The sequence below is a fragment of the Tamandua tetradactyla genome, chromosome 6 (genome assembly GCF_023851605.1).
Source record: "Tamandua tetradactyla isolate mTamTet1 chromosome 6, mTamTet1.pri, whole genome shotgun sequence".
In the NCBI taxonomy this organism is placed as follows: Eukaryota; Metazoa; Chordata; class Mammalia; order Pilosa; family Myrmecophagidae; genus Tamandua; species Tamandua tetradactyla.
The window spans coordinates 8,464,597-8,491,915 of NC_135332.1; the positions used below are offsets into that span (position 1 = coordinate 8,464,597).

Consider the following 27,319-nt stretch of genomic DNA (forward strand, 5'->3'; position numbering starts at 1 on the left):
TTGCAGAGAGGAGGCTCAGATGAGCTCCTGCTGACTTGAGAGGGAAAGAGAGACCACGCTGGTTGCTGAGAGGAACTGGAAGAAGAAGAAAAAAAAGCCAAACTCAGAACTCCTCCCCCGCCATGAGTAGCGCCGTGCTGGTGACCCGCCTCCCGGACCCCAGCAGCAGCTTCCGCGAGGATGCCCCAAGACCCCCGGTTCCGGGAGAGGAAGGGGAGACCCCACCGTGCCAGCCCGGGGTGGGCAAGGGCCACGTCACCAAACCCATGCCAGTCTCCTCCAACGCCAGGCGGAACGAGGGTGGGTTGGGAGAGCCCGAGGGGCGGGCGTCCCCGGACTCCCCTCTGACCAGGTGGACCAAGTCCTTGCATTCCTTGTTGGGCGATCAGGACGGGGCTTACCTCTTCCGGACTTTCCTGGAGAGGGAGAAATGCGTGGATACCCTAGACTTCTGGTTCGCCTGCAATGGATTCAGGCAGATGAACCTGAAGGAAGCCAAAACTTTACGAGTTGCCAAAGCAATCTACAAAAGGTACATCGAGAACAACAGCGTTGTCTCCAAGCATCTGAAACCTGCCACCAAGAGCTACATAAGAGATGGCATCAAAAAGCAGCAGATCGATTCCATCATGTTTGACCAGGCACAGACTGAGATCCAGTCGGTGATGGAGGAAAATGCCTACCAGATGTTTTTGACTTCTGATATATACCTCGAATACGTGAGGAGTGGGGGAGAAAACACAGCTTACATGAGTAACGGGGGACTGGGGAGTCTAAAGGTTGTGTGTGGCTACCTCCCCACCCTGAATGAGGAAGAGGAGTGGACTTGTGCCGACTTCAAATGCAAACTGTCGCCCACTGTGGTTGGCTTGTCCAGCAAAACTCTGAGGGCTACAGCCAGTGTGAGGTCCACGGAAACTGTTGAAAATGCATACAGGTAAGAGTTTGGTGGGGGGTTTGGAGGACGAACTTGGCAGATGTTTTGAGTTAAGTATGATGCCTGGCCTGATGTGCTGCTGAGGCTGACAAAGGTCTGTTGAGAGCTGGGACTGCTGGCCGTGAACCCTTTGATCTTACTTTTCGTTGTTTAAAGGGGGAGAAGTGATGCACACAGCTAAATACCTGCAGTTCTCCAGCGTTCACTTCAAACACTGGCAAGCAGTATTCATTAATGTGGGTTACTTATTAGCCTGGGCTCTGTCTTAGAAGGGGTTGAGAGAGAGAGAGGACAGCAGCTTTTGATGCTTCTGAGTCACTAGATCCACTAAGCACCGTTTTTGGAAGGGGTCATTTCACCACTAATCACTAGAGTGGAATTCCCGTGGCCAGGGAGGCAGCTAGGTTGTGGTGAGGCCCAGGAAATAGCGCCTGTGCACCCATTGAACATGGGGGTAAGTGGGATCTTTTGAACTTTTGCTTTAAGGTAAGAGCCAACGATTGGCTTAACAACTGAGCTTGTGGGTTCTCTTTATAGAATTAGATACCTACTCAGCAAGAAAGGCTTCTGACTAGAGAAGGACCTGTGACTTTCTCAAATGAAGAACCCTCTGCTTTCTTTTCTGCTGTATATTAATCCTGGTTTAAGTGGTTGCAAGTCTGATGATTGACCTTGGTTGATTGTGCTGTTGCTTAGTGCTGATGGAGAAGAGATCTTGGCCCCAGGGGACTGAGATGGTGGAGTACTTTGTCTTTTTAAAGCTTCAGAGACAGTCCTTTACAGAATGGCCAAGTCTTAAAATTGTTGACCTTTGGAGGCAACTTGAGACCTGTTAGAATGAGGTTTTCTGCTCTACCCCCCACCTCTACTGAAAATCCAAAAAGAGAATGAGCCTCTTAATTCTAGGTTGTAGTATCGGGGGGCATCCCACTGCTCTCCTAATGTCTTTCCTAGCAAACCCTTGTGGACCTCTCCATGTGTTGGGGGCCTAGGATACAATTGCGATTGCCCTCTCTCTGTAGGGTGTGGCCTCCAATGCAGGAGGAGGGTCAAACAGCAGATGGTGGATCTTGAGCATCTTGGGGTGGCCAGGCCAAGAGTTGACTGGTCTCAGGGAGAGGAAAGGTTTGCTCTCCAACCACCAGGGGGCACTCTTACAGCCTTGGGAGCCAGTATTCCCACACTCAGACATCTGGTCTACACCTTCGTGGAGAACGAGGTCGGGGAGACATAGGAGTCCCAGGAGGAAGTTGGTTCATTGTCCTTATGCTGTGATTTCAGTTTCGGAGGAAGATGGGGTCTCCTCTAAGGCAAGGCCTCAGGGGCGGGGCAGGCACTGGGCAGGGTGGGTAAACCTGTGAACAGGTGGGTAAACCTCTGTGCATATCTGCCTTGCAGCTCAGTGCCCTAGTCAGGCTGCTTCTCTGGGCCCTTCTGTGGGGGGGGCTTTTGGGGCTCTCAGTGCCGGGGCCCAGAGCAACACCTTTGTAAATAGCACAGTGAGTGGTTTAGGGTGTCAAAAGTGGAAAAGAGCATCCCAGGCAGGCCCTTGCCAGGACCCCTCCTCTCTGTGCCACTCCCCCTTTAGGCCTCGGCTGAGATGTCACCAGGTTTCAGCTTGGCAGCTACTCTAGTGGTGGTTTAGAAGTCCAGAAGGCAGCCTCCTTGGCTGTGAGCTAGGACACCTTGATATGTATATACTGACGCTGTTTCCATGCTGGATTTGTGTCTGCATTCTCCTACCGTGGGCCTGAAATGAAACATTTTACCTGGGTGATGTGAAACCCATGTCTTAACTCTGGGCGCTGTCAAAGAGAGGTTGAGACATAACCAAATGATCTGATTTCATTTTAACATGCAGCTACCAAAGTGTGCATACAGTGTATTGGGAAATGTCCTGAGATTCAAAGGCCTGTTTTGCAGCCCAGTTCACCACTGACTACATGAATTTGTGCCTTTCTGAGCCTCATGTACCATCTGTAAAATGGGCAGGTACCTCCCCTCTGTCTGTGACATAGGGTTGTTATTAGGATGAAAATAATAAACACAAAAACCCTTTGGTAAAGGAAACGTTTTGAGCAGATGTAAAACGTTATAATTAGTATGCTGATAATGATGATAATTGGGCCTCTGAAAGGGCCAAGATGTCACTTCCAAAAGAATGGCTCTTTGGTTTTAGTCCATATTTCATTGTGAGGTTTTAGAGTATTCCTCCTTCCCATGCCTTGGCTTTCTCATCAGACCTACACAGCCTGTTTTATAGCCAGACTGCTGGTTCCTGGAATGTAGGATCCTTTCTAACTCACAGACTTGACTTTCCCACCCTGCTCCCTCCTAGTGCAGAGTACCTGACATTGTGGGGGCTGGGTCATTCGGGGGGATGAATGAAACGGCTCAGGAGTCCCAGCCCGTCCTTCCTTCACCACCCCTTGGGGCACAGTCCTGGCAGCCACGTGCACAGGGGATTAGCTAGCCTTCTGAGCACTCTGTTTACCTTGGGCACTCAATGGAGCCTCGTTTTTAACAACTTGTTTGTGTCCTTAGTGATTTGGTGTCAGGTTTAATATAAATAGTTGAGACGGAAGAGCAGGAATTATCCTCCGAGGGAAGGGCTCTGGTTGGAGAGTGGTTGAGTGGAATGCTTGGGCTTTTTGATGGTCTCTATAAATAACCCGGGGCAAAAGTGACCTGCTGGTAGAGGCACCGGTGAAAGGTCCAGCCAGTGTGCGTGCACACACACCCACAGTGCCGAGGTGTGGAGGTGTGTGCTCAGGGGCTTGTGGGATTAGGAGCTGAGCCCAGCATTTATTTTGGGAAGGAGAATACAGTGTGGGGCACAGAGAGCACTCCCTGTGTCCTTCCCTGGCTGCACTGGTCCTGTGTGCTCCTGCCCAAGGCGGGTCTTCTGCCTCACTTAAAATAAGTGGGGCCTACCAGATGGCCCTCTTCTGGCCCCAAGTGCTTGCTGTCTGCTGAGAGAACTCACTGATGAGAGCTGTTTTTTGTGCAAAGCCAATGGAATCAAGCTTGGCTTCCATTATCAGAGGAAACGATGCCATAGGAAAGATGCTAGAATCAGTTGTCCAGTCTTAGAGAATGGGAGTTCTGATGAGCACAGTTTGCTAAAACACACTTTTAATATTTGCTGGTTCAGAAGGCCCAGGCCCCAATGCCATTTGAGTCCCAGATCCCTCATTGAACACTGCTTGGTGTTGCCTTAGAAAATGCTTGCTGGAGATTACTTCCTTCTAGGCAGTGAGCTCACAAGTGAATTGTCAGAGGGCCCTTGGAAAGCCCTAAACACACAGCCTTAGAAGCAAATACTTTTCAAATTGCACTGTTCTGAGGGGGGTTGGGGACACCCAGAAAGAGGCCCCAAAAGGTCAGTTCTATTGTGCTCACTGGGAGGAGGCTTTGCCCTGGTGCCTGGGGAGGGAGCAGAGACCACTGCATCTCATCAAGATAAGAGATAAGAATAGTCTGGGGGTGTGGGGGGTGAAGCAGCAGGCATTTCCCTTCCCTTAAGGCCTCAGGAGCCTCTGCTACCTGGAAACCCTTCGCATGCTCACTAGAAACTGGGTCTGTGGATGCATGCCCAATATGAAATCTGTACTGTAAACCTCCACTCTCCATAGGAATTTAAAGTCTGTACAGCACTGGGAGCGCAGCAGCACTGAGGAAATAATCAAAGCATCTGGGTACAATTACTTCAGCAGGGTCCAGTTTCTTTCCTTTCCTTTTTTTTTTTTTTTAAAGTAATCACACAAAAACAGCTCTAATCCATTTTCTTAAAATTATGTAGCCATTTTGACAAAGTTATGGGTTCTTAGAAGTTGAGTTCCTGTCTCCCTACAACCCTGTCTCCTTCCTCTGCCTCTTCTTGTTAAGGTTATAGGAAAACCCAAATACTTTATTGCAGTCAACTGAGTTGAGAGCGGTATATTCCATTTTTAATTACTGGTCACGCAGTAGTCCTCTATTTTGGAAGGAAGGGAGTCGAGTTTATTTTCGGATCCATGTGTAAATGAGCCCAAAGCTTGCAAGCGCACACAGGGTTTGAGTTAGGTATCTTTTCTGTTGGGGAGGAAGGAATTTCTATTGAGTCATTTTCTCCCTTAGAGGATGAAGCATAACTCTTGTATTTGGGGCATTGTTGATGTGTTAATATGACAAAGATAGCAAGACCGAAGGGATGGAAAGAGTGAATGCTATTCAAGTAAGGCTGTTTTGGGTTTTTTTGCCATCTTACCGTACCTCTTAAAAAACAAAACAAAACAGCTTTTCTGTAACCCCCACGGTGGACCTAGGTCTTCTTGTGGTTAACAAAGCTGAACCCTTGCAAATGCTTGCTACAAACTGCTGTCAGCACTGGGGATAAACCTGTGAAGAAGATAGCTGTGGCCCTGGTCCTCATGGAGCTCATAGCCTGGTTGCGTGGGATGGGTGCACAGCATGCCAGCCCAAGTCAAGTCGTGATAAATACTATGGAAGAAATTAGTAGGGTATTAAAGAGAACAGGAACTTTCTGTTTTTGTTGGCAGTTGATTCTTCAGATCACTACTGGAACCTCTCGTAGGGTCCTTCAGAGCTTGTGAGAACATCACGGAGATGGTCATGCTGAGCTGCTGATACCTGGGTGGATGCCCCAAGTCCAGTGAGGCTGTGACTGACCTGGGGTCACTCAGCTTCTGGCCTCTTGACTTCTGGTATCTGTCAGGAGCTTACAAATTTCCTTATCACTTGATTCTTACAGATAGGGTAGGATCCGAAAGAAGTTATCTTGCCCATCCTGCACTGAGGCAGGGGGCCCTGTCCAAGTATCCCAATATGAAGGATTTGGGTGGTTCACAAACTTGTCCCCATCCACTCCATGAGTTCATTTGAACCATTTAGACGTGCTTCTTCTTTCTCACTTATAAAGCTTGTTTCTTCTTCTTCTGTCTTTAGTATTGATGTTGAACCTAGAACCATCTCCCTCTTTATAAGTTCTCCTGACCAACTGGGAGACTGTCTTACTGACTCATTCCTCATCCTTCTCTTCTCCAGAAGAATTAACTCTCTTTCCTTTGCACGTCCTGCTTTTCTCTATCCTTGGTGTCTGAGAATTCCAGATTGAGGATGTGGGAACCCGTTCTCAGTCATGGAAGATGTTACCATTCTCGTATAACCTTTTTGTTTTTCTTTAAGAAAGAAACTTTCATAATAAAGCATATGACCTAAACTGGTTGTAAAAAGTTCTCATTTAATCTTCACAAAAATCCTGGGAGGTTAGCAGGATTTCTTACCCCCTGGCAGATACAAGTACAGGTTTGAAGAGGCCAAGTGGCGATTCAGAGTCATGCGGTTGAAGGTATTTAGTGCACATGGGTTCGAGTAAGATGCTTCTGGCTTACACCTTCAGTCAGTTCTGCACCTACATCACATTGCTGAGATCTGGCTTTACTCCCCAGCCTAGTGCCGCAGAGCAGAGTCAAGGCCGAGCTCCTCTAGGGGATGAGATGTGGGCTGCATCTGACTCAACCATCAGTATGGTGGCCTCCAACAAGTTCTTGATCCCAGTGGCCTCAGTTACCTCCTTGGGTGGTTGTGAAAATTATAGGAGATAATCTAACAGCAGAGATGCATTGAGCACTCTGTGTGTGAGGTCCAGCAGTGAAGAAAGTAAAGGCCTCGCCTGGTGCAGCTGAAGTGGTGGTTACGGTAGAAGCGAAGGCCCCCCGCACAAAGTCCCTCAGTCAGTGGCACCTCATAGTTTTTATCAACACTTCTTCTAAACTGAGGGTATTGAATTAGATCATTTCCAAGGTTCACTTTGGCGCTAACAATTTATGGCTCTGAATGTAACTTTGCACTTCTGTTTTGTCGTCCTGACTAGAGTGGAAGCTCCTTAAAGACAAGAACTGTCTCTTTTCCAGACCCGCTGTCCCCCAAGTGTGGCAGCAGCTTCGCACGGGCCTCCCTGCCCAGGCCCGCCCCTCCCTGTCTGACCCCGCTGGTTCACTTGGATCGTATGTGGTCCCCGCTGGCCCTGCAGCCTAGGCTAAGGCAGATTCTTTGGCCCTCCTTCTCCATCTTCTCTACCTTTCCCAACCTCACTAGTTAGAGCCTCTTTCCCCGTCTTGGGAGGCTTCTCACTGGCTTTTTCCTCGCTTCCTCCCCAGTCTGGAATGTTGTCTCCTTGAATTCCTGCTCATCCCTCAAAGCATTCCTTGTTTCTGCCTCACCTGGGGAGCCAGCCCCAACCATCCCATCCCCGTGATCTGGGTTACCTGTACCTGGGCACTCATCTTACCTTTTTTTTCTAGAAGAAAGTTTTTAAATTGTTGAGAGTAGTTTTTGTATTAGGAGGCAGAAAGAATGACTGAGTGAGAGTCAGATGAATCAACCCCACATCCACCAGCTCCTGCAGGGATGCTGGAGATAGACAGCAGGCTGCCATCCTTTTGGGTCCATCAAGCGCTTCAGCTGTATAATGGACACAGTGCTGCTCCTGCCCCAGGTGGCTGTGAGTGTTACACGAGGGGAGTGTATAAAAGGTTGTAGCTTAGATGGGCTGTTATGTACTCTGCGTTCTTCCCTTCTGCCCTCTCACCACCACCCCGCCCTCACCCCATACCATGGGTGCTGGAAGACCAGAGACTGTGGCTGTAAATACCCAGAGTCCAGTGCTGGACACATAGTGAGTAGGAGCTCAGTGAGCACGTGTCAATGACCAATGGGTGACAGCTCATGGTGCCTTTGATTTGCCACCCCCAAGACCATCTTTATAAAGACCAGTGGCAGTGGCCTTGATAGAAAATGTTTGCTTTTCTGAGCCTGTCCTCCTCTAACTGACATCTCTGCCATTGGCTCAGGCTTGGTGTACCCAGTGCAGTAGGCTAGGGTCTTTGTACAAGTAACCAGAGGTGGTCACTCAAAGAGGTCACTCCCCGTCCCCCCCACCCCCTTCCGTTCTCTGGCAGAAGACAGGAGAGAAACACCACTCAGCAGAAGATGGGCACACTGTTCTGGGAGGGTGTCCGGTGGGTGAGGTAGGCAGCCAGAGGCAGCCTCAACAAAGGGCGGGAGATGCTCAGGAGGGGCCTGGACCTTCCTCTGGAGCAGCTGTGCTGCTCACTTTAGTCTGGTTTGCATTAACCAGTCCTGGTGGGAAGGAGCCCTGGGAAGGGGATTGTGCTCACTGGGATGGGAGACCCAGACGTTGGCCTTAACATCCAACGCACTGTGGGCCCAGGGCTGAGGTGAGGGTGCCAAACGGTCCAGCATCTCTGAACTGTACTAACAGACCCTGGGTGGGGGGTGCTTGGATGTTTATGATGTCTTATGGTCCCCAAATTGTTTTCTTCTAGTACTGGTTCAGATGGGGGTGGGTAGGATGGGAAAAAATATTATTTCACTGACTTCTCCCGCTCTATCCTGCCCTGGCCTCCTCTTCTAGAGCAGAGTCCTGCTCCTCTGTGTAATTTTGTATTTAGAAAGTGGTAGCATCCCCTGGGATGCCTCTGGATACTCTGTACCCTGACAGGCCCAACTTTGGGTACAGAGGGACCTAGCCTGCTTTTTTCCCCTCCTAGCCTTCATATGGGCAAGTCAGTGGCTCAATAGGCTTTACTTTGGGGCCCCTGCTCTCTGCCCAGACGAACACTGGCAGCAGGCTGGTATTGAGCAGATTGTGGGTTGGTGTACCTGGCTGTCCTGGGGTCACCTGGTAGCCTGGGTTTCTGATGAAGATCAGTGACTGCTTTGCTTTTTCACTTGTCCTATAGGTCCTTCAAGAGGAATGATCCTGTTAGTCCCTACCATGTAGGCTCTGGTTACGTCTTTGCACCTGCTACCAGCGCCAATGACAGCGAGATATCCAGTGACGCACTGACTGATGATTCCATGTCCATGACGGACAGTAGTGTGTAAGTGCTCTGGTGTCCCTGCCACGTGCATGGCACACCCCCCAGACCAGCTGAGTAGAATCCTCAGCTCTCCTCGCCTGGCTTTGCAAATCCCAGCTGTGTGTACATTTGTTTGGTGGGAGGGGAGAGCTGCTCTGGCATGGGGGTGGTTAAGGAGGGTGACATAGTAGTCTGGATTGTGTTAGGCTTGGAGCCTTGAAAGGAAAGTTGGAGGATGCCTCAAAAAAGGAAATTAAACTGAAATAGAAGGTCAAGATGAGTATCTCTGAGATTGCTTGAGTTTAAAAAATGTTCTAGGTTGTCATTTTACTTGCCTTCCCTATGGACATAATTGCTTGGCTGGTCTTCGAAACTGAGGCATTCCATCTGTGCAGAACCCACAGGTGGGTAGATAGGGTGGCTTTAGAAGGGTTTGTGTTTAGATGTTCATTGCTTTGGGAGGAAAAGGTATCTGAAAGTGGGAGTCAGAAAGCCAGAGTGAGTACCCTAAAGGGGTGACTGTGTGTGATGGCCCCACATTCACATGGGCGTTGTTCAGTTCACTAAGCTTGGGTGGAATGCTTACGATGTGTCAGGTATTGGGGACTCAAGGTAGGGTTCCAGTTTCTAGTCCCATCACCACACCTCTCCAGAGTAGTGTTTGCTCTTGGACATTGGAAGCAGAGGAATCGCTTTCATTTTTTTAAAGTAAATTAGGTCACTGTGGTGGCTGACAAGGTCCACAGGCCATCAGCCAGCTTCATACTTGAGATTCAGATCATCTGATGCACTACTGGGCCAATCTTGTGGATGCGTTGATTCCTTGGGTCTTGTAGGAGACATGTGGTGGCAGACTGTGTGTCTTCTCTCCTGCCATCCTTAGAGATCCTGATTCAGGAGATGGGGGCTGGGGCCTGGCATGCGCAGAACTCAGTGACATCTTACGCAACCAGTTCAGAACCACTGCTCTAGAAATGCTCTTTGAAGCCTTTTCCCACACATGGTATAGGCAATTGGTAGCCTTGTTGGAGTAGGAATTTTGCCTCCCAAGACAACAATTTTGAAAGGCAAACACATTGGGCTGGTATTCTTATTCAGAGTTTGTTCTTGTATCATTCCAAAACCATACTATCTATTGATCAGAATTTGATCAGAATTGTCTGGTTTCTGTTGGCCATTGGGCCATGGCATAGAACCAGTAGAAAAGAAGTTCAAGGAAATTAGTTTGGGACTTTAGAGTTGATTTTCCTGGTATTGTGTTCTATCATGTTCCTCTGTTAGTAAAGGAAGAGAGACCCTTAAAGGTGGAAGTTTCATTTTAATAAAGGAATAATATTTTGGCATCAGCAAAAATAGAGTATAACATCTTCCATCTAGGACAGAGAAGGGTGGGTTTCACAGAAGTGAGTTTTCCACACTGACCAAACTATTTAAATATTCATACTTGAAAAAAATTTATCCTTTGAACCTATTTCATAAAATAATATGTTTTGTGTTAGAACAGTATTTGACAAGGCATAGTTTTTCTTGCGATCCAAATAATATCAAGATCTATTTTTATGCTATTGTAGAATTCTCTCATAGGCTGTAAGGGTACAGAAGACTGTTTGCCCCTATATGTATTGGTGTCCCCTGTCCTTTTTTCCCCCGCCTAATTTTTCTTTTTTTCTCTCTGCTGTTAGCTTCTAGCAGCATGGCTTTTTCAGGGTTTATTTAAGTGCAGATTACATGGACGTCTTAGTGTTATGTGTAAAATAAGAGTAAGTTGGATTTGAATGAGGGCATTGAGTGACTCTCCTAAGTAAGATGTGGTTTACTTAAGATGAATGCTTCTGTTTAGTTTTCTTAGAGAATATTTTTGGCTTGCTTCCTGGCCCTTGGCTGCATTTCAGTCCCCGTCGTGGGTTCGTGATGAGATAACTGGGGTGTGGTCCTCCTGCGTGTTTTTGTTTGATCCTCACAAGAGCCAGTTAGAAAGAGAGACAGTTACCATGGTGTTTACTGATGAGGAAGTAGCACTTGGTGATCCCATCCCTGTTCATGCCAGAGACAGATCCCAAGGCCGAGTCCTCTGCATTCCAGGCCTGGCCAGACGGGGGCCCCACCCTGTGCGTGCCATGCCGCAGAAGCACGAACATTTCAGCACGAGGTCTGTTAATAGGAGCAGTTGGTGACAAGACATTGGAGCCACATTGGGTTTCTTTTCTTTTTGTTTATTAGTGATCAGACTGCTTTCTTTAATGGGTTAAGGGAAGGATTGGTGGGTGCAAGTTCAGAGTTCTCCCCAATGCTCCCCCGCATTCACCCCCTCTTCTGTTCCCATCCCAGAAGAAATACTTTCTTAATTTCATTTAGTGGTGACTTGAAAGCACTGCTGACCATTTTAGCTGAGCCCTTTCTGGACTTAAAGCATTGGGAAGCCAGTTCCTGGGATCAAGAGGAGTCAACTTTGTAAGGCACTTGATGTATGCAGCGGGGATTGGAGTGTGGGTCGCAAAATTCCACTTGGAGACAGACACATCCCTCACTTAACATCCTTCTCTTTGGGACAGAAAAGATACGCTTGGGTCCTGAGGTGGCAGAGCCCTGGGGTTGCAGGCACCCCCAGTGGAGCAGCTGCCTTGGATTGGTAGGATTGAGACCATGAGGCCTGAGAACGTCCCAGCGTGGCTGGGGGCCGCGGTTTGCTGTGGTCCTCCCAGTCACAGCTGGTCTCCCAGATGGCATCAGGTGGCACTGTGCCCCCTGGGCGGCCTGTGCCAGCTCAGGGTGCCCTTCTGTCCCACACACTGTCGTCTCTGCTGGGAATGGTTTCCAGGTCTGTCGACCTCGTGCCGCCGGTCACAGAGGACCAAGCCCCCAGGACGAGAGCCCATTGGGCGGGCTGTGCCATGGTGCTGCAATGCCCCTGTGCGTCTTGGGCAGCCACAGGGCCTCCCCACTCCCTTGTGGAGGAGACTTGGCCTGAGCTAAGTGCTGAGGGTCGCACGAGGCACCTTCTGGCTGCTGGCCTGGGTGTGTGGGATCTGCCTGTGTGGATGGGGCACCCAGGAGTCCCAGGGCTGGGATTCGCCCCTCTCAGCTCAGCGGCCGACCCTGCCCGATGAGAGCCCTGAGCGGGAAACAGACTGTGTGGGGGATGAAAAGCCGAACTGAATCGCTTTCAGCCCATTGTTCATCTGGGGAAGCGTAGAGGGGATAAGAGGGTAGCAGCCCCCTTTGAAATTTCCTTGAACAAGTGAATAGGAGCACCCCATAAAGCATGAAAAGTGCCCTGGCTGTTTCTCCTCCTGTCAAAATGGACTCACAATGGGCATCGCGGGCTGGGAGGGGCTGGGGACTCCGGGAGGGGCGGGCTGGGGGGTTGTGGCCGAGAGGGGGGGGTCACAGGCAGCCTTCAATAGACTCCAGAAGGTTTGAGTTCATTAGACACAAGCCCAGGGAAGCCATCGTTTCATTCGCGACAGAACCAGTTAAGTCCCGCCTGGATGTGCAGAGCAGGCAGGGCCTTTAAAGAAATCATTTCCTTCTCTCCAAGCCCACTGTTGACTTCTGTTTTCCCATTAAATAGAAAACCCTGTTAGAGATGGCTGGGGATTTGGGTCTCCACCTCGTAGGCCTCTGAGAAGGCTGTTTTACGAGCCTGTTACTCCAAAACCTACATTCTCGGAAGAAATGGCTTTTTAATTTTTTTTTTTCCAAGTTGACTGCCAGACTCCCAAGAAGGCCCTAAGCCTGCGTCCTTGGAGCATGGAGCACTGGGGGCAGAATGCTTGCAGGCCTGTTCCAGGGCATCAGGCTGAGGGAGGATAAAGCCACGGGGCCAAAGACAGGAACAACAGGCCCCTTGCCACCCAAGTAGCCTCCCCGGGTTGCGGTGGGCAGGATCGCACAGCAGGCCGGCGGCCGGGAGGCCTCGCTCCCTCTGCTTTGCACAGTGTGGCTGTCACGAGTGGGATCAGCTTGGGGGCACATCTGTTTTGGGTGACCCCAAATCCGCACGAGATTCATTCCTTGCATTTCTCACAGCGGGTAGTGACACTGCTCATCTTACTAATTTAATTTTATTTCCCTATATGTGATTTATGGATTTACTTTGGGTGGCCAGGGATGCATCCAAGTTGAGCGTCACACATGATGTTATCGTCCAAACCAGGCTTCTGGCATAGGCCTGATCGGTGGTACCGTCGGCGCGGCTGCCAGATGGCGATGGTGGCCCTGCGCCTGTGCGCGGGTCCCCAGTCTCATGGCCACCCAAAGCCATGTTCAGGTTAGGTGGGGCGGGGCGGAGGCCAAGGGCGGAGCTCCTTGGCTTGGCCTGAATGGCAGCTAACTGGAGTCCACACTTCAAAACCAGCGTGTCCCAGAAACCGCTGGGCCGCCGCCCTCGTTAGCTAAAATGTTCTTAATGAAAGGAGACTGCACAGGGGCTGAAGCCATGGTGCTTGGGAGCTGAAGCCCACAGTTTTGAGCAGCTAAGAAACTGATGGCAGATTTCTAGAGCCGAATAGGAGAGAGGCCCCCTCTGGAAGGAGATGCTGTGTTGGAAGAAGATTCCTAGCTTGGGGGAATGAAAGCCACATTTCCATCATGCAACACCTTTTTGAGCCTGTACAAGTTGAAATCTCCTTTTTCTGCTCTGGTCATACATTTCCTGCAGTTTGGTCCGTCACCTGCCCCAGGTGTACTCGTGGGGGATCCAGAGGGGGAGGTGCTTATGAAATCACTTCTTTCTTTTGCCTTTAATCTGGCAGTGACCTGCTCCCTCCACCCAAGCCCCATTCTCTTTTCTTTCTTACATCTTACACAGAGAAAGGCAAAGTGGAATAAAAGCCTAAACTGTTGATTTCTGTCCAGGAGGAAAGAAGGGCAGAGAAGGCAGAGGCTACTGGTGGAAACTGGGACTCTTGAAGCTTCTGGGACTCTTAAAGCTGTGCTTGTTTCCCAGTGGGGTGCATACCGTGTTTGATTTCCTTCCCCCGAGAGTGTCAGGGAGAGGCCTGGGAGAAGAGTCACCTACCTTCTTATTAAAGCCTCAGAAGGGGAGCCAGCCAGGAGAGGGGAGTAGGTTAGACTAGCAGGAGACCCATCCGTGAGGCACCCCCAGCCCTGCCCACACAGGGTTCTAGGTGAGGAAAGGGGGACATTGGTCACATCTCAGGAATCACATGGCATGGCCCAAAGCCCGTGAGCACCAGACAGTACAGAAGGACTTTCCAGAACCAGCCCCCAGATTTCCCATCCATACCTTCAGGAGTGTCCAGTGACTCCCTGGGGCTGAGGAGACAATGATCCCAAATTCTGGCTCCAGGTGGGGCTGGGAGGGGGCTTGGTAGAAAGGGTGGGCATTCTGAAATCAGGAACGTGAGTGTAGGTTGTTGGCCTAAGGGCGTACCTTCTGGAGTCCAGTGGGAGCATGGATTTGAATCCAGCACCAACTGTCACTGACCATGATGTCCAGCAAGTTAGTGAGTCTCTCGGATCACCTGTGGAATGTGGTTACCTAGGGCTCCTGTGAGAATGAGGCGGGGTCTAGGCCGGGTCTGACTGGGAGAATTGCCTCCTCTGTGCACTGGACAGCTGGCTCACCCTGCCCACAGCCTTTGCTATCTCCGCCCCCACTGGACATGGGGGCAGAAGCTTACGCTTTGTATCTCAGTTCTTGCTTTAGATTCGGTCTCTCCTTGCCCCTTTCTGCTCCACGTGCCTGGCCTTCCTACACTTCTTCCTCCAGGTGTGGCACTTGCTGACGGGTCCACCATGCGTGAGATGCATTGTCCCCGCCACAGCGCTAGGCCCAGGTCAGCAGGCTCCCGGAGAACACGCCCTGAGGGTCCTAGAGCATCCCAGAGAAGGAGCTAGAGGCCTCCCGCTATCCCAGGCTGCTCCCTGGGTACTTCGGGCACTGCTCATTTTCACCCACTGCTGATGAGCTGGAGCTGCCTTTCTCCTTCCACTGTTTCCATACAAATCCCACCCTCTGATGGACAAAAGACCAGGAAAGGGGAAATAGCCAGACACCTAATTTCATTATTTATAGCCTCAAAGTATATGATTCATTATGGAAATGGCATGACCACAATGGTTCCTCCATGCCCAAGGTTTTTGTAAATAAGTGGCCTCTGGAAGGGACATCGATGGGAAAATAGTCACACTGATTTTCCCAACTGCTTTCAAGAATGAAATTCTTAAAAAAAAAAAAAATTGTAGCAACTTGAGGTCACTTAAGACTAGCTGAGTGAAGGCTTTTTCACCTCCTGTCCTTGTTAATTTTTCCTTTTTTTTTTTTTTAGTGAAGAAGGGCTCGGGATCCTCCTTTGCTCAGCTATCACCTTTTCAGCAGGGACCTCAGGACCATCCTGTTTAAATTGCAGCCCCCACCCTGGCCATTCTCTCTTTCTCCCATTCCTGAGGTGTATTTTATCGCTGTACTCATCACCTTTAATACACTGTGTGTCTGATTGCCTGGGCCACCCCCCGTAAGCCCTGTAAGCTCACTTGTTTGCCCCCTTCCCTCCTTTCTCTCACCCAGAGCCTCAAACAGGGCCTGGCACATACTAGGTGCTCAAAAAAAAAAAAAGAGAATACTTGAGTGAATGAATGACGTGGACTGCCCATGGTGGGGGCTCTTCTCTAGATGCCCGTGTTGGTCACGTGCCTGAGAAGTCGTTGGCTGGAGGTGGTAGAGTGTGGAGCTGAGAAGGCAGGAGCCGTCAGAGAGCCTTATAGCAACTTACAGAAGGGAGATCTTTGGAAAGGACTGGGAGGTTGGCTGTTAGAGAAGTACACATAACCTCCACCAATGCCTAGTTGAGCCCTCGTGGTTCTACACCTTCTGTAAGGCCTTGGTTCCCTGACCTGGGACGTTAGTGGTGGTAGCAGACTGTTGGGGGGGACTGCGTGGGGGAGCTGTGAAATAGGGGAACCTTTGCTGTGTCTGGGCTGGTTAGGTGGTCACGTAGTTCTGGACAAGGTCACCGAGAGATGAACTTGCCAGGGTCTTTCTAAGCCCCTGCTCTTGTCTCCAGGATGACTGGTGGGCAGCCTGGCCCTGGCTTAACCCATTCCCCGTGCTGGCACCCGGCAGTGCAGCGCTGTCCCCAGGGAACTCGCCCCGTCCATTGGCGGGCCTGCAGCAGTGGTGGGCGTGTGTCAGCCCTGTGCTGAGAACCCCTGGGAGAGCCTGTGGACCCTCTTTTCCTTTCCCCCAGGGATGGAATCCCGCCTTACCGCGTGGGGAGTAAGAAACAGCTCCAGAGAGAAATGCATCGCAGCGTGAAGGCCAACGGCCAAGTGTCTCTACCTCATTTCCCGGTGAGTGCTAAGCTGCGGGAAGGAGGGGGCTGTTTCCAGCCATATTGAGTCCTGAAGAAAAAGGGGTGGGAGGTGGGGACTGGGGTTTGGAGAACTTACAGGATCTGCTGGGGGACTGGGAATGAAGAACTGGGCAAGAAGCCTCAGTGGGTGCTTGGGTGCCAGGTTGAGCAGTGACACAGGTCTGATGTTCTAGATGGCCCTTTGAGCCTTTACGTTTCTCAATCCAAAGAAGAAAATCCTCTATGAGGAAGAAACCAAAGCAGGTCCTTCCTAGAAACCAAGAAATGTGGGGAAATGATGGATGCTTCTCTCTAGAATGGTTGACTCAGAGAGGACCTGCTAGAAAGGAGGCCCCATGAGGGCAGGGCTTTTTGTCTCTTCTGTTAAATTCTGTATCTGCAGAAACTAGAACAGTGCCTGACATATAATAGATGCTCAGTTGATGGACTGAATGATTGAACAGTGAACCTTGAGGAATCCCTGCCTCCTTTAGAAGGAAAATCACATCTTAGATATCCTGCTCCTGTTTGTATTTACTGCATGGCTCTGTCAACTTTAGTCGTTCGCTCATCTGTTGACTTGGCCATTTTTCCTGCTAACCTCCGTAGCCTGGGAGGGCAGCTGTTCCATCTTGTCCTTTTCCAGCCTCAGAATTTGGCATAGTACCTGCTGCTGAGTCCGAAAGAGTGACCAGGAGCAGCTCCTTCCTGTGACGGAGAGGAGGGCAGGCTGGCTGGGTATAGGACTTACATGGGACTCCCCATTTTACTTCCACGTCCTCTAGAGGAGGCAGCACGTGGCCCTCTGGACTCGAGGAAGCTGTGCTTCTTGTGTATACCCTGAGATCCTGGTTGCAAGGAAGCTCTTCATCAGAAAGGGAAAGAGGCTACCCAGCTGAACGCAGGCATCTGTTTAAAACCCTTTCTGCCAGCTTTGGAGAACCCAGTTGGTCTATCCAGTTAGGTTGCGTTTAGAAAATTAACACACTGAATTGCTAACTCCATGTTGCGTGACTGTGGATTGTTGCCAGAGCAGCTCCTCTCTGAAAGCTCCTTGCACAGACAAGGACAGACTTACCCTGTCTTAAAAATTAACGTGTTACTGTTGCTGTCCTGGAAACTCATCCCCATAAAAACACCTCCCTGCCGTACAACAGTATTGATGATACAGTGTTTCTCTGCAGCGTGTGTATCTGTGTGTGTGTAAAGAGGAGCTCTATCATCCAAGCTTATAAATTAGATTATTTTGTCCCGGGGTGTGCAAATCTTCTTTCTCCATGAGGTGGTGCTTTGATCAGGGGCTTCTTCGAGCCGGCCTGGGTGAGAACAGCTATTTCCTACAGAGGGGCCTTTTCCTCCCCTCGCACATTTCTGCAGTTAAGTGGTTGCTGGGGCCAGGCCTGGCTCATCTGGTGGGGGAAATGTCAGCCTTTGTAAATTGTACCCACTTGCTCCCCAGCAAGGGCAGAGAGAGGGGAAGGAGGGAGAAGGAGGTAGAACAACTGAGGAGGTGTGGGGACTTGGGGCTGGGGGTGGGCAGACATGACAGGAGAGGGACAGAAAGCTGGGCGGTGGGGGTTCTCTCTGTTTGCTGCTTTTGGCAGGCGTTCTTGGTGCCTTTTTATATTCTGTACTTGATTTGGAGATGTTCCCTTTTCCCTTGATAGATCAGCTTCAGGCAGCCAGGCTCAGCAGTGTTCTGCTACTAGCCTGCAGCAGCTTTCTTCATTTTCTGTACAAAGAGACGGGGAGGGGGGCGGAGCGAGCAGGGAGCTCCAGGACAGTGTTGAGACAACACCGGCCACCTTGAGGTGCGCAGTGTGCGGCCAGGAAATAAATTACCACTTCTTCTCTGATCCAGCCGCTTGACTCTTTTTTTTTTCCTCTTCCCCCACCCTCACTTCCCTTCCAATCATATTTTTTTAAATTTCCAACTCCCTTTCTGTTTAGACTCTACTTTTTATTCCTTGAGTTGGTCTCTCCACCCACCCCCAGCCTCGGAGGGCGGCTTTTTTTTTTTTTCGCCTTTTTTTTTTGATGTTCGACAACAGTCTTTGAAGATTTTCTACTTCAGAGTAGCTACTGATGGGCTGGTTGTACTACAGAGAGAACAAGCAGGGCCTCTCGGAGTGCGACCAACTGCTCCTGCCCAAGGCAAACGCTGGTGGGGACCGAGGCGCTCCATGAGGCCCCCGCGCTGGCGCATAAAATCCCGCGCAGCCCAGGCTGCCCCGCCATGCGCGGCCCAGCCCAGCGCCGAGCCCAGCCCGGCCCGGGCAGCCCCCGGGAAGCCGCCGCCGCCGCCCCGCGCCTGGCCTGCTAAGCCCCGGCCACCCCTTTCCTCCCCGCGCCCTGCAGAGAACCCACCGCCTGCCCAAAGAGATGACCCCCGTGGAACCCACCACATTCGCTGCCGAGCTGATCTCGAGGCTGGAGAAGCTGAAGCTGGAGCTGGAGAGCCGCCACAGCCTGGAGGAGCGGCTGCAGCAGATGCGCGAGGTGGCGCGGGGTGGGCCCTCCTCCCCCCGACCGCCTGCCGGTGCTGGGTGCAGGGTGGTCTCCTGGGGTCCCTCCCGCTCACGGGGTCACTTCCCCTCCCGCTGCCTTCTTGTCCAGGATGAAGAGAAGGAGGGCTCTGAGCTGGCGCCTGGCTCTCGGGAGGGGGCCCCCCTGCAGCACCCCCTCTCCCTCCTGCCTTCCGGCAGCAGCTATGAGGAGGACCCACAGACGATTCTCGACGACCACCTGTCGAGGGTCCTCAAGACCCCGGGCTGCCAGTCTCCGGGGATGGGCCGCTACAGCCCCCGCTCCCGCTCCCCCGACCGCTCCCTCCACCAGCACCACTCCCTTCTCCTGCCCGGGAGCAAGCTGCCCCTCTCGGCCGCCCCGCTGGCCGGCTGCCCCCTGCTTGGGGGCAAGGGCTTCGTGACCAAGCAGACGACGAAGCATATCCACCATCACTACATACACCACCACGCCCGCCCCAAGACCAAGGAGCAGGTGGAGGCGGAGGCCGCTCAGAGGGTGCGCTGTTTCTGCCCGGGAGGTGCCGAGTATTACTGCTACTCCAGGTGCAAGAGCCACCCCAGGGCCCCAGAGCCCGGGCCCGGGGAGCAGATTGGGTGAGTGTCGGGCAGACCGTCTTACCCAGCCAGGGCCCCAGCTGGTGCCAGGTGGGAGGCAGAGGGGCGGTGGGGCTGACAGGTGCACGGGCCCTTCCCACGTCCCCTTCGCTGATGGGGTCCCTGGGCTGGGTGCGGGTTTTGACTCCCCACAGCAGCAGCAGAGGCGGCACCTTGGCCAAGCGGAGTGGGAGAGGCGCCGAGCCTGGCCCGGCCCTGCCCACCAGGGAAGGAGGGGCCCCAGGCGGGGCAGGGACACTGCAGCTTCCGGGAGACGAAGGAGGCCGGGCACAGGACGTCTGGCAGTGGGTGCTGGAGAGTGAGCGGGACAGCAGGCCCAGGCCCCACAGGTAAACGTGCCGCGGCCCGCAGCGCGGGCAGTCCCAGGGGCTGTGCACATGGCTGTTTTTGCCGTTGGTCAAAAACAAGCACGACTGTTTGCTCCTGCCATCTTAATATTGAACTGAGCAGCCCACAAAAATGTCGTGTGTTGGCACCAGCCTCTGTTCGTGTTATGGTGGAGTTATTTTTTTCTCCCTCTGAGAGCAGAATAGAGAAATTTCTATTGAAGTCACATTTTCCAGTTTTTCTAACCTAATTTCTTCCCTTCTGCTTTCTCTCCCCTTGTCCCCTATCCAGTGCCCAAAGCACCAAGAAAACATGCCCCGTGGAGTCCGCCCACGTAGCCCCGGTCGAGCGAGCCGGCCGGCACCACCTGTTGGGGGTCGGCAGTGGCCACCCCCGCACCGTCCCCCGAGCCCACCCATTCACCCAGGACCCCGCTGGGTCTCCCCTGACCCCACCCAACACCCTGGCGCAGCTGGAGGAGGCCTGCCGCAGGCTGGCTGAGGTCTCAAAGCCCCCAAAGCAGCGGTAAGTGGAGGGGGCTTCAGAGGCAGAGGTGGCGATGGGGGTGGCCCACACCCGGTCTCTGTCTTCCGGGAAGGGCCCCCCTCTTCTGCCTGGGCCCCAAACTTTTGTCAGGGAAGTGGAGTTGCTTCTGGGCACAGAGGTTCTCCTTTCCAACCTCTAGAAAGTTCTCTTTGGTTGTGTTCATCCCACTGGATGAACAGGATATGTTAGGCAAATCATGCCCAGAAGTAGGAGAGTGGGTTTCAGTTCCTTCCTGGCCCCGTGGTTCCGAGCTGTTTAAGTAAACGTATAAGGGAGCCACAAGCGATGGGGCAGTGAGGAGGCGTCAGTGCTGTCCTGGCTCCCCAGCACGTCTGCCTTACCCCCCTAGGTCCAGTGTTAACACAGAGCCGTGGTTGGGCCCCACGTGGATGGAAGTCGGGTCCAGTGCCTTTAGGAGGCCCGAGTCCTGTTTTGTCTGCCTCCTGGGGGCATCGGGCACCACTGAATTCCTTGCCCTGGCTGTGTCCTCAGGTGCTGCGCTGCCAGTCAGCAGAGGGACAGGAACCACTCGGCCTCTGGCCAGGCGGGAGCCATGCCCTTCTCCAACCTGAGCCTGGCTCCAGAAGAGTGAGTGTCTTTCTTTACCTGGAGGGCTAAGATCCCCGCAGCAGTTCATCTTAGGGGTTGCGTTTTCTTTTGAAACCTTTCTTAGTATGCAAAGTCAACTCTTGTTTTCAACGTTAATGACCAGGCACAGCAGCACAGATGTTACTGTCAGTCAAATCCTTGCAGACCTCCTGCCCTGAGAAGTGCCTCGTGACTGTGCCCACAGGCTCCTCCTGGATGGGTCGGATAGGCTCAAGTGTCCTGGGCACCCAGCAGGGCAAAAGGGCTCCAGAGCAGGACGGGAAAGCCACCCCCAGTCACCCCATCAGTTAGCAGCACCAGAAATATCTGCTTGTCACACCTGCGCCAGCCAGCGATCCTCCATCACTGCACAGATGGAAGGGGCGGGCTGGGATTTTTGTTTGGAAAAAAAAGGAACACCGTCCCCAATCAAGCCATGTTTCTTTTTATAAGTTTACACTCTTGCAAAGTGGACAGAGAAGCCTGGCTTTGTTTAATTACAGGATGGTGCGTTTAAGAAGGAATCTGCAGCTGAGATCTAAAATGGCCTAAATAATTAAAGTTTTCTTTCTTAGCCTCTTCATCTTGAGCAGTGAGCGATGTTTGAAGTCCTGACTAAGCCACCTCCCTGGACCTTTCCGTTTTAATTGGTTGACCTTAAGTCTGCCAGCTGTCCTGGCCAGCAGCTTTCCGTTTTGAAGCTACTCTACAAAAACTCGGAACAAATGAGGGAATCGAAATGACTGGGGACTCTCCCACAGTGGGCTCCCGCTTTCAGAGTTCCTGACAGCCCAGGAGGGGCTGTGGGTTTGTCCCCACAGCGTTTTCCCTGTTTGGGGGTGGGTGTCCTTTTGGCTTTGTGATCATTTCTCCTCTCCTGCCTTCACTGGCGGACACTCCCCACTCGTGCTGACCTCGGAGAGGCTGCCTCTGAGGTGTGGGGTCCCACCCTGAGTTTATAGGGGCAGCTCAGGTGTCCCTGTGTCTGGCCCCCCCTTCCCTTCACGTGCATGCATGCTGCTTTAAGAGGCTGAGCTCGTTGCATTCCGTCTTATTTTCAGTCACAAAGAGCCAAAGAAGCTGGCAGGTGTCCACCCACTCCAGGCAAGCGAGCTGGTTGTCACTTACTTTTTCTGTGGAGAAGAAATCCCTTACAGGAGGATGCTGAAGGCTCAGAGCCTGACCCTGGGCCACTTTAAAGAGCAGCTGAGCAAAAAGGGAAATTATAGGTAAGAATCCTGTGGCTTCTTTCGTCTCCAGAGTTTGTTTGCTCAGAACCAAGAGCCAGAGTGTGGCGCAGCCTCCCAGGCCTGAGGTGTTGTGGGGAGGACCTTAGGAGGGGTTTTGGAGGCCATTGGAGTGGCTGCTGGACGTGTTGGTTCTGTTTCATTTCCTCTCTCCCCTCACCGCTGACAGAAATAACACAGCAGCAGGGCAGCTGGGCAGCTGGGAGGGCCCTCTAGGGACCAGGTATGGACTTTTTCTGCCAGGTGAACCAGACTTTGAGGAGAAAGGGAGTGGCTTTGTCAGGAGGAGAGCGGGGCCATTTGGGGGAGTATGTGGATTCTGCTCCAGTGCAGTCTGGGGTGCAAGGCTGGGGCGAGGCCAGCTGGTGCCCAGTGCAGGGTCTGCACCCGAGGGTGGGTGCCGCTTTCTCCTTCATCTCTGTGCCCAGAACGCACCTAGTCCTGGCCCTCCCTGTTCAGGAGCACCAGAGGGCCAGGCCATCCCCGCCCCCGGAGCCAGGCTGGGCGCGGAGAGCTCGGAACAGCACTTAGCAACCCACCGGCTGGCCGGGGCGCTGCTGGTGATGGCCATGATGGTGATGATGGTGGAGCTGGGTGTGGGTCTTTCCTCTTTACACCTGGGCAGAGACAGCTCTGAAAAGGCATCAAAGAGGTTGGGGAACAGGCCTGGCTGCTCCTTTTTTTTTAAACAGGCACAAGGTGAAACTAATTACACAAGTGTGGCCCTCCGGGGCTTCATTTTGCTCTCAGCGTTGCCTTGGCCAGGCTGGGGATGGAACTGCAGGTGACCTTCAGGGGTGGGAGGCTGCGGCTCCTCACCCAGCAGCCCGGTCACAGCTGGCTCTGATTGTTTTTTCCTAAGGCACACTTAATAAGCCTGGCTTTGAAGCCCCGGCCTCCCATTTAATGCACAAAGACTTGCACAAATGGCCGGGTCTTGAATTCTTTACTGATTGGATCAGGCTGTGGCCGAGGCCCTCGCAGCAGCCTTATTGCTGCTCTTGGGGGCACCTGGGGGCGGGGGGCACAGGGGTCCCAGGCCTTGTCTTCCGAGCAGGGGTGTGTGCAGACATCTCGGGGCGCACCCCCCATACCCCCCCAGTAAAAATCCAGTGAGAGGAAGGGGCTGGGGCACAGGAGGTGGGGGCTGCATTGGGTAATCTCAACATGGCAAAGGTTCAAAAGCGAACAGTCACTGCGGGCTGCCAGATGCTATTGGTGCCAGATGTCGGAAGAAAGCCGAGTTTGCCACAGCCAGCACGTCGGGTTGTAGTGGAAAAGACTGTGTCTCGGAGAAAACCGAGGCCAGGTCAGCGCCTTTGAAGTTTGGGGGTGGGGCTGGGGACTGTTGCCTCTCCTCGGAAAGGAGGCTGCAATTATGTAAAAGGTCACTGTGTGTTTGCTCAGAGATGCCGTAGAAGTCCGAGTTGACAAACCCCCCAGGAATCGGAATTGGGGGCTCAGGACAGGCTGAGGGTGGGGCTGGGTTTGAGCCTCCTATTTGGACAAATGACCTTTTTTTTTCTATCCGGGCCGGATCTCCTGTGCCCATTATTCATCTTCTCTTCTCGGGCTCCCCCAAGTATTTCGATCCTCTGACTCTGAAACGATTTTGTCACTGACCCATTAGAGCTGTGATATTGTCCAAGTCCGCCCCCACCCCAGCTAAGTTCAACCGGGAATGTTCCAAAGTACCTTGACTAAACCCAGCTGTTTTGCTTTATTTAGCTTTATCTCCTATGAAATATTTGGCTTGCCTTCATTTAAGCGGAAAAATTTCAACTCTAACCAAAGGGAATTGATTTTTTTTTTTAAAGAGAAAACTCAAAAACAAAACATGACTGGAACCCTGAGACAGTGAAATTTTTTAAAGACCCTCTCAGCCCCGCCCCCTGCCCCCCACCCCACCCCCCCGACTGTGATCTTTGCCTCCTGAGTGGTCTTTATTGGTTGAAAATGACAGTTTGCAGGGGCGAGTTTAATCCCTCTGAGGGGTCTCCCTTTCTGGGACTGAGAAGGCAAAGGCTCTTGCTTAACTCCCTTGGAAGAGTTTGGGAGATGGTCTGGCCCAAAAGAGCAGTTTCTTTGGAGAGTGGCTGGTCATTTGCATCTGTGCAATCAAATAGCCTCAGCAGAAAGAATGCTGGGGTGGGATAAAAGGAACCTTTAAATCAGCAGGCATAATAGAAGGGCCTTTCAGTGTTTGACCCTCCAGGGGTAGGATGGGAGAGGAGGGCAGGGAGGGTGTCGGGGCAGAGGATGAAGCTGCCTGCCTCCAGCAGTGGTCACAAAGTGGGCAGCGTGCCCCCTGGCCATGCCAGGATGTGTTGTTCTTTGGGCACTGGAGGGTGGGAAGGACGAGGAGGTGTTAGCCTCCAGGCTGAACCAGCTGGAGGTCTGCCCTCCCTCTTTATGGGGTAGCTGAACCCGAAGCCAAGCCAGGGTCGCTGAGTCTGCCCTCCCCCTTGGCGGCCACTGCAAGTGACCTAGAAGTTTGCTTTGCTTTACCCTTCCCTCTCTCTCCCCACCCCACCAAAAGAGAAAGTTTTTCAGAATGCACTTTCCACACGGTATCTGAAACTCGCTGCCTCAGAGGTCTTGATGGGTGAGAGGCCAGGGATGAGGGCTGCTTCTCAGCGTCTCCAGCTGTTCTCCTGAGCACCACTGGCCCGGCCAGTCCCAGGCGGCCACCTGAAATCAGATATGGGCAGGGGGTTACACGCACACTTGCCGTAGCAGATTCTTAAGATGTCTCAGTCCTCGACATTGCCATACCCTTCTTATAAACCATGCAGAAATTGCAGTTTCATGGAGCAGCTCCTATGGTTTTCTTTTTAGGTATTACTTCAAAAAAGCCAGTGATGAGTTTGCCTGCGGCGCGGTCTTCGAGGAGATCTGGGACGACGAGGCGGTGCTCCCCACGTACGAAGGGCGGGTTCTGGGAAAGGTGGAGAGGATCGATTGACCCCTCGGGGCCTGGCTTGGGCAGACTGGACTGAAGTCCACACAACCCGTCCGTCCTGGACGCAAGCAACGGTGACGAAACACTTTGAAGGAAAATTAAAACCAACGAAGAAGACAGAGTCGAGGGAGGAATTGGCCACAGGGCCTTTGGGAGGGTTCAGGGGAGGTTGGTTTTCATTATTCACGAGCTGGGTACTGAGATAAGAAAAGCCTGAACTATTTATTAAAAACATGACCACTCTTGGCTATTGAAAGACGCTGACTGTATTTGAGAAACCTCCATACGTATGACTTCCTAGGGATCTGAAACCCATAAACTAAGGGAAACTGTGCATAGCTTACCTGAACAGGAATCCTTACTGATATTTATTGAATAGCCAATTCCCCTTACCCCCAGTTTATGGATATGCTGCTTTTAAACACAGAAGAGGGGGGAGAGGAAGTTCTCATTGTCCTATCTAAACTTGGGAGTTGAGCTGGGAGCACGCATTAATAATTTCTTCGCTGAAAGAAGAATTGTGCTTCGCCTTGGGTTCCTCCAGCTGAATATAATAGACTTTTTACAGTGGTGCCCTACCATTCACACACGCAGAAATCGGTGCATTGTTTTTCTATGCTGCTCTGTATTGCCATAAAGGTCTTGAGCGTTGACTATGTTGCAGCATCACTCATCATATTTGGAATGATCCATTGGGGGTGTGGGGGCGGTGGCTCATCATTGGGACCCAGGCTCACCCTGTGACCAAGACCCTACATCTTGCAGCCCACCTCATGCCCAGGCCCCAGTGGCTGAGGCCCGCGGGAATCACTACCCTGTGGTTCAAGTTTATGCTTTTTATCGAAATGCCAGTTCCTTGGCTTAAAAAACAAAATTTTGGGGGGTGGGGTGGGGGGAGAACCACAGCCATTCCAGAAGAGTTGTGAGAGGCTTAGCAGCACCCTTTCCCCCAGATGCCTTCATTTTGATGTTTGGGTTTGTGTGTTAAGTTAATCTGTATATCCTGTTTGCCATCATTTCCTTGTACTATACGTCTGTATATATTGAACGGCAAAGGAGTATTAATCCACTATCTCTAGTGCTTGACTTTAAATCAGTACAGTACCTGTACCTGCACGGCCCTCTGTTCCGTGTGTCGCCCTATATGAGGGCTCCAGCTTTCCCTTGCTTTTTGAAAGGGGTTTATGTATAAATATATTTTATGCCTTTTTATTACAAGTCTTGTACTCAATGACTTTCGCCATGGCATTTTGTTCTACTTATACTGTAAATTATGCATTATAAAGAGTTCATTTAAGGAAAATTACTTGGTACCATAATTATTGTAATTAAGAGATGTAGCCTTTATTAAAATTTTATATTTTTCAAAAAAAAAAACACACCAGCCTCATCTTTGAGTCCTGGGAATGAGCAAGGCAAGGGAACCCTTTGTATAGAGACATCAGCACTTCTCACTTGCCTGAGCCAGTGTAACTGACCTTGAACCTTCATCTGAGCTGGGCCTGTCCTGAGGTTTCCTGAAACTCCTTCTTCAAAATCACTTTGCTTCTGTCTGAGGCTTTTCTTGCTATGGAGCAGGGTCAGGGTTGTTAGGCCACGTTTCCTTTGAGTCCTCTTCCCTCTACTAGCCATGTCTGGTATCTTCCTGCCAGTAAAAGGTCTCCAGTCAGGTCAGGTAGGCTGCCAGGTGATCGGCATTGATGGGGCCCTCCCAGGAGTACGGGAGTTGAATAGGCATCTCAGGTGAGCAGCCTCTTGGAAAATATTTGTAGACCTGGTATGTCCAGGTGAGTTGATATTGGGGTGTCTCTTGAGGTCCATGTGAATCAGCCAGCCTCTCTGTTTCGGAATCTGATTAACTTCATCTGGTCTTTTTATCCTGTGGTGAAGGGACTAAGCTGGTCAGGTGGGAACAAAGCACAGGTGGTTTAAGAAGGGCAGTCTACCAAGTTCAGTGGACAGCTGAGCTCCATGTGGCCATCTAAGTTGGCAAGTGTGTATCCTCCAATTGTCCACTTGACAGGTGTGCACTCTCCTCCTGCCCTGAGCATTTCAGGTCTGAGATTCATGGTCTACTTAAGAGTCCTGTGATGAACTGCGTTTAAAAACAACAGCCTGGGGTGGGCCACGGTGGCTCAGCAGGTAAGAGTGCTTGCCTGCCATGCCCGAGGACCCGGGTTCGATTTCCGGTGCCTGCCCATGTAAAAAAAAAAAAAAAAAAAAACAGCCTGCAATGGCAGCTGGGCTTGAGTTCTCGCTGCTTAGTTGTGGGATCTGAAGTGCCTCTGCCTGGCTTTTCAGGAGGAAGCCTGGGTCTTTCTTTGCCTGTTCCTCGGAATGCCTCATCCTGGTGGGTGGGGGTAGAGG

The 27,319-nt window shown here is 51.8% G+C and overlaps 1 protein-coding gene across 5 annotated transcripts in view; it reads left to right on the forward strand.

Annotated features, from left to right (window-relative positions):
• Positions 1 to 26,448, forward strand: part of AXIN2 (axin 2) — a 29,216-nt gene extending 2,768 nt beyond the window's left edge. For 4 of the 5 annotated variants that reach the window (XM_077163636.1, XM_077163634.1, XM_077163635.1 and 1 more), the window contains exons 2-11: positions 7 to 937; positions 8,704 to 8,844; positions 16,035 to 16,137; positions 18,498 to 18,638; positions 18,756 to 19,261; positions 19,417 to 19,611; positions 19,901 to 20,134; positions 20,648 to 20,743; positions 21,805 to 21,972; positions 24,829 to 26,446. In XM_077163636.1, the coding sequence (XP_077019751.1) occupies positions 123 to 937; positions 8,704 to 8,844; positions 16,035 to 16,137; positions 18,498 to 18,638; positions 18,756 to 19,261; positions 19,417 to 19,611; positions 19,901 to 20,134; positions 20,648 to 20,743; positions 21,805 to 21,972; positions 24,829 to 24,955 (2,526 nt within the window). In that variant the 5' untranslated portion in view covers positions 7 to 122 and the 3' untranslated portion in view covers positions 24,956 to 26,446. Of the gene's footprint in view, positions 1 to 6; positions 938 to 8,703; positions 8,845 to 16,034; positions 16,138 to 18,497; positions 18,639 to 18,755; positions 19,262 to 19,416; positions 19,612 to 19,900; positions 20,135 to 20,647; positions 20,744 to 21,804; positions 21,973 to 24,828 lie in introns of all 5 variants that reach the window. The other variant, XM_077163639.1, reaches the window with a different exon arrangement.
• The last annotated feature ends 871 nt before the right edge of the window (positions 26,449 to 27,319 follow it).